Here is a 13,230-nt window from a genome sequence, read left to right on the forward strand (position 1 = left end):
AGTTGAATAAATAATAATTAATTAATACATATGTATTAACCCCTCAAAGGGTTAGTTCATCCAAAAACGGAAATTAGCCCATACTTTACTCACCCTCAAAGCATCCTAAGTGCATATGACTTTCTTCTTTTAGATGAATCCAATCAGAGTTATATATAGAAATGGTCCTTGCTCTTCCAAGTGTTAGAATGGGTGTAGGTGGGTGTTTGTGTTCATCAGTCCAAACGTAGTCAAATAAAGCGCTTCCATAATTAAACGTGCCTCACTCGGCTCCAGGGGGTGAATAAAGGCCTCCTATTGGGAATCCATGCATTTTTGAAAGAAAAATATCCATATTTCAAACATTATAAACACTTTTTTTCTCACTTCATTAAACATATTAATATAACCTCAATTGGATTCATTTGAAAGAAGAAAGTCATATACAGTACACCTAGGATGCTTTGAGGGTAAGTAAAACATGAGCAAATTTTCATTTTTGGGTGAACTAAATTGCTTATTAATAAATATTCACCTTTTGATTATTACTGATGCCTCTAGTAATTAACTGTCTGAGTTTTAATTTACAATCTTTGGGTTCATTTTAAACCAGCCTTATACTACTTTTTAATCAATAGTTGAGTAAAATCAATCTAGCCAGCTGGTTGGTCAAACATTTAACCAGTTTGTTTCTAACTCAGCATTTTCTAGAGTGTACTATAGCTGTACAGACAGCAGCCATCAGTGGTCATCATTTATATGATCCTGTGAGCATGTATTGTCGTTCAGTATGTGGTTTCAGCTGTAGGGTTTGTGTTTTCCAGCTGGTAGCTAACATGCTGCTCTTCACCGGAGTGAATCTGTCGGGTCTGTTCGTTCGGATCCTGACGGAGAGAGTGCAGCGCAAAGCCTTCCTGCAGGCCCGAAACTGCATCGAGGAGAGACTGCGCATGGAGGACGAGAACGAGAAACAGGTCACAGTCATAAGATATACAATAAACACAATCAAAACCTCACTGTCAATAAATACAACTCCACTCTAAACACTGTTTCATAAAAAAACAAAAACATGCAACAGTTTGCATCAATCTGTTTGAGTTAAGACAACTAATGAAATATTCCAACCAAGTTAGAGGAACTTCATTTATAGCATAAACACATTTTTTTCAGTTCATTACTGATGCCATTGGAAACATCTGGTTCTGGTAGTTCTGGTAAACCAGCAAACATAGCAGCATTACATAGCAGGCCATTCACTTCACTAATAAAGCATCAATTTCAATATTTATTCTCCTTATCCAGTCCTAATGCAAAGCATGCTTGGAACTTGAAATCCACTGGCCAGTTTACAAACTTAATTAAATAATTAATTGAATAATTAATTAATTTATTTATTTAAGAACCAATCAACAAAGAAGTTTAGGTTTGAATTAGACAATGCTAAGTTAATGTAATGATCAACAATATTATTTCAACAGAACTGTTTGCAGCTTATAATGTTTAATTAAATCAGTAAATTAGAGTTTGTAAACTTATAAACATGCAATGATTTAATTTATGGTAACAGGTCCCATGAATATCACTGTAGAGTGTAAAATATTAATTGAATTTCCTGAGAAAGGTTTGTTTTGATGCTCTTGCTGTCTCACGTGTCTCTGATGATGATGATGATGATGATGATGATGATTGCACGCGTGCAGGAGCGTCTGCTGATGAGTCTGCTGCCCAGAAACGTGGCCATGGAGATGAAGGAGGACTTCCTGAAACCTCCAGAGAGGATCTTCCACAAGATTTACATCCAGCGGCACGACAACGTCAGGTAACGCCGACTGATGCGCTTCATCTCTAGTCTGTGCAAATGCAGTGGTTTCCTGTGAGTAAAGGAACTGCTTCAGCGGCTGTAATGATCACAGATGCTGTCGGAGCGAGAATCTTGATTAGGAGTGGTTTTTCATTTCATTCATCAGTACACAGTCAAACAAGTCTAATCAAACAAATCTAATGGAAAATCATGGTTTCCAGTTTAAACCTGTTTTGTTCAGTTTGGCAAAAAAGCAACAACAATAACACTCACATAAAAAAACACTCACATAAAAAAAAAAAACAGTTTTGTTCACAGCTTCACAGAAAATAACAGGAACATAACAGAATCAGAAAATAAAAGAAATAGTGCTATTAACACAGGTATTTAATGTTTCCAGTTTAACAGCATTAGAAATATTTAACACAGTTAATATTTAACTAGTTAGCCACCCCGATCACAACTGCTGCTTCTGTCTCTTTTTTCTTGGCAGTAATTGTGTTTATTTAGACACAGAATGTCTTTATGACCACATCAAACAGCAGACTTTCAGCACTCCAACCTCGCCTCAGCGGCAGGCGAGAGTCGAACTAGCGTGGGAAATGTACAGGTGACGAGCAGCTTCAGTAGAACAACAGTGAACTGCGGTCAGATGAGATGTGGTCAGGTCATATGTCAGTAAAAACCAATTGTCCTGTCCTGTCAGCCGTTATATACTGTGCTCTTCAGTCGCACGCACAAATACGTCGGTGCACACTGTAGCCTGTATCATTTCATATTAAAGCGCGAATGAATCTATGAGCATGCGTGTCAGACCCGCGTCACGTTCAGCAGTAGTAATAGCAGCCAGATAACCTAATAACCAGCTGCTGTGATGTCTGTTCATCAAAGAACAAAAGAAAAAAGAGGAAATCAATGACTTTTGTAACTTGAAATCATTGCAATATAAAAGTGTATTTAAAATCTTTAATGTTAGGTGGGATTAATTATGATTCATTTATTTTTTGAACTGATTGACAGCACTAAACAGAACAGATGATGCTTATTTAAAAAGACATCACGATAAACATTAAAGCCTCGAAAGTTACCTTTAATTAGTAAGAGAACTGAATGAAACATTTACTAACAAAATGATTTACTTTTATCTTAACTGAGAATTCTACTTTAATTTTATAGCTAATGTTGTTCATGGTTAAGTTGTAAAAGCAAAAAAAAAAAGCAAAAAAAAAAAAAAATATATATATATATAACTACAGTAAAATCTAAAAGATTAATAATATTTTTTCTTTGTATTTTGTTGTTGTTTGTTTGTTTGTTTTTGAGAAAATAAGTATTTTTGATTAATATTAAATAAAAATGTGCGGTTTGAATCAAACCTCACCAAATAAACTGTAACAAATTAGAGGGTTTTTTGGTCAAAAAGCATAATTTTTGTCAGGACAGGATCACAGTTGTCCAGCTGTGTCTCTTATACTCATCGGCTCTAGAGTGTTTGTAACTGTCCTCTTTGCTTCTCAATGTGTCTTTAGTGTTTTCTAGTTGACTCTCGTTGAGTTTATTGCCTGTGTTCTTTGGATGATCATGTCTGGTCTTGTTCTGGATAGCATTATTACACCCAGTGCTTGAGTCCTTGAGTTTGGTCTGGTTTAATCTGCATGGATACAATATCTAAGGAGAATCCTGGATCATAGGAGTATTGAGTAGACATGTAATAGTGAATGTCAGTGTACTGCAGAACTCATGAAACCCAGCACTGATGTCAAACATGACGTGATGCTTTGACCCGTTCACCGGCCTGATGCGAGTTTGTCTGGACCTCAGCCAACATCAAATCAGAACAGACTCTATTAACTAGAAGCTGATCGATATATTGTTTCACTGCGCTGAGAGTTGCTTTTCTGAACTATTGGATATCAGTACAAATCAGTGCTGATAGTTTGCTGATAGTTTTATTCCTCTGTGTTTCTCTGTAGCTGATCGACTGTATAACAGCAGCTTAATAATATACAGGACACATGGATATAAAATATATACAGTGCCATTTGAAAAAAAAGACAAAGACTTGAAATAATTTAATTTCTTTGGTTTTCTTGCACATCATAATTTTAATTTGGCAGTCAAATAAACTTAATTACAAATTTCTGCATGTCAGTAGTGTGGCATATCTATTTTTATTTGCTTTATTTAATAATCACAAAGCATTCTCATGCTTAAGTCATGATTGGGTCATTCTGTGTCAGCTCAACCAGAGGTCCCCGGCTCAAATTTTTGATTTTGCTAATATTTTTTTCTGAAGATAGATAAACATGTTTAGTGATGATAGCCAAAATATTAAATGTCATGGATTAATATTTACTGAGTAATCCACTATTTTGTAGAGGGGGGTCAAAATGAGTTTCAGAGCTAAATTACAGGGGGGTAAAAATGACTTCAGAAAGATGGCAGCATCATAATGCTACTTTCACACAGAGACTGGTAGTGTGTTAGTAAAATCTGTTCAATTTAGCAATCTTTGTTGCATTATGTGCCAATGGTGACCATTTAGAAGCAAATGGGGTAAAGGTTTTTCCTCCAAAGTTTGCATGCCTGTAACTCAAGAAGTATTAAAGATATCTAAATGCCCTTTTAGAAGTTGGGTCTTAACAAACTCTCCTTTTAGCATCATAATTCCTACGGCCCTATTTGGTTTGGTTCCAGAGATATTGGAATTTCAATATGGCTGCAGGAGTAAATCGATAAATTGTACACATTTTCAGTGGTAAAAAACCAAATGTTTCACTTTGCAAAAATATTCTTTTCATTTAAAGAGGAATATCTGAAGAACAAATAATGTTTAAACTAGAAATGTATCTTGTTTCCTTCTGTCAAAATAACTGCATCGAACATACCTGTATGAGTGCCATACATATTCTTTTTCCAAAGTTTAGCTGCCTATAACTCAAGAAGTATTAAAGATATCGCAATATGATTTTAGATTGTAGTTCTTAATAAACTTTTCTTTTCAAGGCCCTAAATCGTAGAGTCCCAGAGATATGGAGATGTCAATGAGGCTCCATTTTCAGATTGTTGAATATTGCCCATTTTCAGCGCTCGAAAACCAAATGTTGGTCACTTTGTATACAGCTTATACTTACTGTATTTATAAAAACCATTACGCCTATGAAGAGGCCCCGTAAACCACACATACCAACATATGTGTGTGTGTGTGTGTGTATTGAGATGTTACTGAGACGCCGTTGGCCTTCACCGGCCCTCAGATTAAACCTCAGTAGGGATTTACTGCTATGGACACTAAAGAGTGTTGCGTAACGCTCGTGCTGAGAGATATTTCTGGAGCAGATCAGACACGCTCCTGCTGGAATATAAGATGGGTGCTCTCCATCAGGTTCTGGACCTGCTATCAGAGCCCACTGATTTCACTGAAAAACCAACTAATATTTCTCAGCATTTTTCACAGTGTTATGTTCAGCATATAATATGTACTATATATAATATTTTATAATATTGTGCACTTCACTCTTTTACCATAAGGAACTACAGACATCAGGTGTTATCATGACTCTTTATTTGATCAAACTGATAAAAACCTTTTAGACAATATTGAACTTTTACACTAACTGATCAGATGCACTCATAGCACCCTAGCAACCACATAGCAACAGGTTAACAATCACTCAAACACCTTAGCGATCACATGATCTGTCACTCAGCATCGTCATTGACTGAAGGATTCTGCTCGTCCTCGGCATGATCTCTGTCACAGATGGAGCCGCATTCAAACTTTCACAGCAAACAATTTATGGCAGCGTGGTTATATTGACATCTGCGCTATGACAGCGTCTCAGTGTTCACACGCGCCCACACACACACACACACACACACACACACACGCCTCACTCTCAGTCCGTGTGTTTCACAGCTCAGATGTAGCTGGACGTCAGTGTCCATGTGTGTGTGTGTGTGTGTGATCATGACAAACCCTCATCAGATCTGCTTCATGTGTGGCTTTATTCTAACACTGCAGTGAGGCTTGAGCTGTAGTGTGTTCTGATCTGAACCGTTTACTGAACACACTTCTGCAAAACATGAGTCTCTTACTCTGTTTTGTCCTATTTTCACGTATACAAATATATCAACATTATTAAATCAAGATATATTTGCTTGAGAAAAAAAACCTGGTTTCACAAACAGGGCTTAGACCATAGTTCAATTAGGACATTTAAAGGGGTCATATGATGCTTTTTTAAAGATCATTATTTTGTGTATTTTGTGTAACAGAATATGTTGACATGCTTTAAAAAACACATTGTTTTTCAAAAACTGTACATTATTGTAGGTCCTCTATGCCCCGCCTCTCTCAAACGCTTCCCTCCTTCCGACAAGTGCAGTCTGCTCTGATTGGCCAGCTGACACAGTGCATTGTGATTGGCCGAACACCACAAGCACTCGTCGGAAATGTAACTCCCGTTACCATAATCACGAGCTTCAGCTTTCAAGTTAGTCTTATCAGTTCAAGCCCGTGAGGGGAACAGAGTTGCGTGACAGACACAATGATGATGCTTGTATGTATTTGCACACAAGCCGCGGTTAAGAGTATTTCTGACAGGCTACACTCTGCTGTGATGTGACCCTGTTCCCCTCACACACACACACACACACACACACACACGATAAGACACGTGCCTTTGGTGTGAGAGACCTGGGTTTGAATCCACTGTGAGACACCAATGTGTCCCTGAGCAAGACACTTAACCCCTAGTTGCTCCAGAGGCGTGCGACCTCTGACATATATAGCAATTGTAAGTCGCTTTGGATAAAAGCGTCAGCTAAATGAATAAATGTAAAATGTATTATCTTAATTACGAACACACTGGCTTGTAGTGCAATCAGTTTTGCCGTTTACTGCACGTTGTTATTCTTCTCGTTAGTTACCTATAGCGGCTAATGAACCTGAAGTCTCACCCATAGGCTTACTTCCACGTTGAAGAAAAAGGTGGATAAAAGGCTTTAGAAATAAATGTGGCACCCATAGGGTTTGTTCTGATGTAATCTCTCCATCAGCTCTCGCTCACCTGTGAAGATCACGCTGTTTATGGAAGGACTGATATAACTGCTGTGTGCTGGCATCAGAAAAACAACTCTGTCTGCCAAATAACAATATTAATCACAGCTCTGGAACCGTTTAAGAACTTTAGATGAGCAAACACCAAAATATACAGAATAAAACGTCTTTGATTTCAATTATTATGCTCATAGATGATATATTTATGAATAGTGCTTGCAGAATAATATGCTCTGATCACAGAGGAGTTAAAACACAAAGCTTGAATCAGGGTTGTTCTAGTTCAACTGAAACTAAAATTAAAATCATTCAAAAAAATTGTTAGTTGAAAAAAAAAAAAAAAAAAAAACATTAACTGAATAAAATAAAGTATAAAAAGTATTTCATCTAATTTCCAAGGCAATATTTCTCAGTTTAATTTAGTTTAACTTGATGTTCTAAAATAACTAAAACCAAAACTGAAATAGAAATTAATATAATCTATTAAACTACGAAACTATAAATTACCAAATCTTTAACTAAAATTTAAATTAAAAAAATAAAATAAAAGCTGTAAGTAATTAACAAAATATTGATAAACTATAACAGGATCTCAGTGATACTAAAATAATACTGATTTGAGCACAAACAGCTGTTTGATTTGACTGTGAATTTGAAGTCTCACTGACCAGATTTCATTTAAAGATTTAAAGTAAACACTGAAGCCAATAATGAATATTAAGGTCTATATTTTGTTCTTTCTTCACAAAAATAATTGCGGCCTCATTCTGGTCTGATTCACTGACTCGTCACGGATGGACAGATACGGGACAGACCCTCTGAGACTGAACCTTCACACAGACCAGAGCTGATGTCTCCTGACAGTTCACTTCTTACATTAAATAACTGACTGAAACCTCAATCAGACGGAGCAAACACCCAGATTCAAATAAAGCAGCACATATAGAGTATAAATACAGGATAGATCTCTTTTAGGACAAACAGCAGATTCTGAGAGTAAACGTCTCCTCAAGAGAACAAATGCATGTCTTTGTGTTTCCTCCTGTGAAGTCTTAGGAAGCGTCTAATTATTTTCCGTGTGCTTTTCCTGCAGTATCCTGTTTGCGGATATCGTGGGCTTCACGTGTCTGGCGTCGCAGTGCACGGCTCAGGAACTCGTTAAACTCCTCAACGAGCTCTTCGGCAAGTTTGACGAGCTCGCCACGGTGAGTCGCTCTCATTGGTTCACGCCTGTTGCTATGGTGACTTCACACCCTGGCAACAGCAACAGGAGGACAGGTGTGAGCGCAGGGGAAGTTATGAATAATCAGAGAGTTATATGTGATAAAGATGAAACGATGACAGCGGTGGGATCATGTTAGGCTGATCCCTCAGGAGCTCCATCAAACCTGAGAGTTAAATGTGTGAAAGAGCTTCACAAACATCTTGTCAAGCACACAGCATCTTTATTTGTATCTAAATTCACAGTAGTAGTAGCATAAAAGTAATCTATATAGAGCACCGACATCTACAACAGATACAACAAACAGAGGAAATCACCTTTCCAAAGTAATTAGGCGCTTCATTGATTATATTAGAGACATCGATATTTCACACATTCTCTCAGATTTTAGGAAACGTCTTCACTTTGAGAGGCTTATCTGGCGTTCAAAAAAATAAATTAATTTTTAAAAAAATTGTGGGGGGAGTGGGGCTGATTATTTGTCAATACGATATATGAATATTATCATGTGACTTGTGTGATTCTAGAAGGCTTTCTGGTTTGGCATTAAAACACTGAGGAAGGTCATGAACTTTTTGACCCAGAATGTGGATTTCTTTTGACATAGGCCTATATACTGGTCATTATAAAAGTACTGAAACAGCAGAGGTTGTTTTATTTTACATATATAAATAAAAGAATATTAGAATATCAGATATTTTCTGACGATGTTTTTTCTGAATATTATTTAGTGATGTTTTAGGATGAGAATGTTCAGCTTGCTGAAGGACAAGTTCAATCAGAGTCGTTTTCAGTCTCTTACTCACTCAAGCCGGTTAAATCTCTCCTGTCTCTCTTCGTTAGGGTTTGTGAAGGTGAAGGTGCTTTAATGTGAAGACGTGTGCCTGTTCAAGTAAACATGTAGATGTATCTCGATGTAATCTAGACATTAGAATAGCTTACATTCACATGTGCCTATGAAATCCTTTAATCCATGGATTACACAGACATGTTTCTGTCAGCGTCAGAAGGCCTTTCAGCAGGTCTGCGCTCAGGGTTTCAGTGTGATTGTCGGTCTGTGGTGTGAGTTTGTTTCGTTGCAGGGTCAGTTTGTTCACATTTTTCGTTTCGTCCGCTCATACTCCTTCTGTTTGGACTTTCTGCTGAATCTCACACATACTTGTCCATATAATCACTCTAAACTCTGCCTCCATTCTCATGCTGTGTCTGAAGTATGTGTACTAGGTTTGTTGTGCATTATCTTTGTATATATTTACTGATATCTCAAAAACGTGTGACCCTTTAGGGGTACAGTATGATGCAACAAAGATTGCTGAAGTCAACAGATTTGACTAACAGAGGTTCAGATCTCTTTGTGAAAATTACATAATGATGCTGCCGTCTTTCTAAAGTCATTTTTATCCTCCTGTAATTTGGCTCTGAATATCAGATGAAAATGGTAATTTTGACCATCCTTTACAATATAGTGGATTACTCAGTAAATACACATTTGAGATATTTAACATTTTAGCTTTCATCAAGTCTTTATGTTTGTCCTCCTTCAGAAAAAAAAAAAAAGTTGACAAAATCAAACATTTTAGCCAGGGTTGATTTGACATGAAATAAGTCTATAGTATTGTCTGTTTCTTTAAGTGTACAACTTTTTTGAATGAAGAAAAATGTACTAAATGCACCTCAAAAGATGCTTTTATCCAAATTGACAAAACAAACACACACTTATGAATGAGGAAATATGGAGGCAATTTATCCTAGAGATGTCAACAGTATTAACAGAGCCCTATTATTGTAGTTCCAAGACAAACCAGAACTAGTGCAGAAGTGAATAGAACGGGAAGGACATAGCAGGTTGCTTTGGAAATATAAAACATGGGCAGTGCCTGTATTTTTGGTGGTTGTGGGTGAATTAAATGCCTGTGGAAGAGGAGTATCTTCAGCTGGCTCGTGAGAGTTGTGATGTTCTCAGCAGATCTGGCAGAGATTTGCAGGAACAGAAAGTGTTAATGCTGTAGGCGTTGTTTTGACGTGGTTATAATGGTTATATGAGGTGAGCTTATTCACTCAGTCCTAGATGTCTGAAGGTCACGCAGAGATGAGATGATGGGGTTGCCAGGTAGAAAGAGAGATAGAGCTGTGTATCGTCTGTAAGTAGGGGTTGTGTATATGGACAATTGGAGGGGACCAAGCACTGAACCCTGTGGCACCCCAATGTTTACCCTCTGCCTCAAAAAAACCCCAAAGGATCTGCTTGTATCATTGAACTATAGATCCTCTGATAGATCCTCTGTTGAAGGCAGTGGACAGGTCTAGTATGATGATTTGGAGTGAACTTGTGCCAGCCGCAGAGTTTTATCTGCTCCTTTCCTCCGCTCCTGAATGTCTTATTAAAAAATAAAAGAGAGAGATGACTGAATACAGTTTTGACATGAGAGGGTTGACATGAGTCTGTAGGGTTATTGCATCACTGTAGGGTTAAGTATTGTTTTTTTGTTTTTTCTTTCTCAAGTCGTTAGGTTAACCGAGTGGTGGGAATGATGCCAGTAATAAAACATGTAAGAGGATTGTGGAGTGGAACGCTCTTCATTGGGAAAAACCACTTCAGGAGGTTCAGTTTGATCCAATTAAGTGTTTATATGGTGTGACGTGCAGATTCATTGGCTTGGCATTGTGGGAAAGCAGTTGTGATTGTAGCTGACCGTGGATCAGTTATGGATCAGGATTACAGTGAGGATGTGTTTCATGAGACCAGTTTAGTAAGCATACACAAGACCTGTGATTAATTATATATTCTGTTTTGCTGTTTGGCTGATATATTTGAGGTGGGATATTTCTTTTGACAGCACCGAGAATGGCAGAACCTAAGCCCACTGCACATCTTCATATTCATACTTCATATCTTCATATTATCCTGCATTGATGTGCAGATCCTTTGTACGCTATTAAGCAAATGAAAGATGTAACCAGTTTGAAGTAGAGCACCATCCCTGTCAAAAATCACTTTTTCCATATTGATGTTGCAATCATATCTGTTATGGTGCATATTGCAGTCATGCCATATTGGTGTTGCATTACACTGGTTTTACCATGGTTAAGTATGTTTTAGGGTGCTTTCAGACATGGTTTGATTGCCTGGTCCAAACCCGAGTTTGACTGCCCCCCCCCCCCCCTCCACTGCCCCTGCTGGTTTGTGTTCATACTGTGTTTTTTGGTTCTGAACCATGGTGCATTTGTGTCATTAGAGTGACAGCAGTTTACCCCTGTTACTAGGTAACGATGATGCGAAAGACAGCAAAATTAATGGATGCTTGCTCGCTTCATTTTTGTACTTCAGATTTGGAAAATTTTGATACATTTCCAAAGCGCCAACACAGAAAGCACGTGTTTATTTGTCATGACTTTAATGCAAAGGTTCAAAAGAATGCTGGAGACAATTTCTGCATTCAGAAATACGATGCATTATCTCCTCTGCGTCAGTCATGCTTATCAGGAAAGTGAGTGAGTAAACACATATATACACAGTTTGACAAATTCATCATCAACTGATTTAGTATGACTGCGTTCACATCAAAAGCAGAGTTTGCATGAACCGCACCCCAGATAACTCTTTTTAGGCCTTTTTTGCTTTGGGAATTACCCATGTGTTTTCCTAATTAGCTGCTGTATAATGATGATGATGATGATAATGAGAGCACTTGTCTGATTCATCCAGTTCATAAACGTCTGTCTGCTGTTTAGCAACCTACTGTATTTTTTCATACTGTAGGTTTGACCGGGTGTAACTGGTGTATAGAGACATCAAGGGCAAAACATGAAATTAACTAAAGAGCTTATTTTACTCCTAAAAAGAAACCTCCTGTTGTGAAACACTTGGACATTTGTCTGGGTCTTCTGGATTTAGGGTTATAGTGTATTCTGAGCAGCTCTGTTCATATTCACTGTCTCAGATGGCTTACTGCTTTATTTTGCCCTCATTTCTTCTCATTTAGATTTAAATTAAGAGGCTAAATTGGCACAGATTTGTCAGTGTGAGATCTAATAATCTTTCGTTCCTGAAGAGTGAAGAACAGACGTTGTGGCTCCCGAAGGGCTCTTAGCTTAATGATGCAAATGTATGCAGTGTTTGTGATGATGCTGATATACTTTAATCTTTCTGTGCTTTTTATGCTCCTCTGTTTCCATGGCAGACACACACACTTGTGTTTCAACGGCACACTTAAACACTCAAGCTTCAGTGTTTGACTCGCTTCACTTTCCCTCTGAGATGACTGAATCCTGACTGAGAAAGAGCAACACTCCAGATTTTGTTTTCTTGGTAACACCTTCTTTCAATAGTCCACTTTAGACATTCCACTTATTATAGGTAACTTTGCAACTACATGTCTGCTAACTCTCATTAGACTGTTAGGTTAGCAGACATTAAGCAGACAGTCTAATAATACTCTCTTTATATATACCTCATATAGTCACACATCTCATACAGAGCAGATCTTTAGCAGGGAGGTTAGTTTGGTAAATTTATATATTCATTAGACAAATTGTTGCTCTGATTTTTCTTTAGTCTTTGAATTCATTACCCAGATTATTTTTGAGAAATGTGACAAGCCTTTGGCAACAGGATGTCTGTCATCCAAACAGAAAGCACCTCAAATAGCTACAAGGTAATCATTTCTGTGACCTATTTTCTGCATTTCTGACAGCTTGAGCACTTGTGAGGAAGGTCTGAAATCTGTGAGTAGAAATACAGTATGCATTTTGTCCATGAAGAACAAAGCATGTTTATTTGACAGTAACTGAATGAAAACTAAATGAAATCATTTGTGAAGGTCTCTGTCTCAGGCTAAGATGATTGTGTAAAAAAAATACATCACCAAAATGAATACAAATGCATACAAAATTGAGTCCAGGGGCATCTCATAGTAACATGTTAAAAGTTATTAAGCAATATAACAAGAGCAAGCTGTTTTCATGAATATGAGCACAACTGCAAACGTTGTATTGATTTAAAACATTCATTAAACACGAAGTTAGTAGTTAGCGACATATTTAGACTTAATTTTAAACACAAGTTTTTGCTCTTTTTCACAAATGTAATTAAAACTGTTGTCTGTGACACAGTGGTATGTCATTACTGAACAAGGGATTTGTTGTCACCTATTGCCAGTTTTAGTT

General features: G+C 37.4%; 1 protein-coding gene across 1 annotated transcript in view; it reads left to right on the forward strand.

The window, feature by feature from the left end:
• adcy1b (adenylate cyclase 1b) overlaps nucleotides 1–13,230 on the forward strand; it is a 44,620-nt gene that overhangs the window by 6,001 nt on the left and 25,389 nt on the right. The window contains exons 2-4 of the mRNA XM_079379327.1: nucleotides 804–953; nucleotides 1,680–1,798; nucleotides 7,936–8,047. Of these exons, the coding sequence (XP_079235453.1) occupies nucleotides 804–953; nucleotides 1,680–1,798; nucleotides 7,936–8,047 (381 nt within the window). The remainder of the gene's footprint in view (nucleotides 1–803; nucleotides 954–1,679; nucleotides 1,799–7,935; nucleotides 8,048–13,230) is intronic.

Source organism: Barbus barbus (genome assembly GCF_936440315.1).
Source record: "Barbus barbus genome assembly, chromosome: 26".
Taxonomy (NCBI): Eukaryota; Metazoa; Chordata; class Actinopteri; order Cypriniformes; family Cyprinidae; genus Barbus; species Barbus barbus.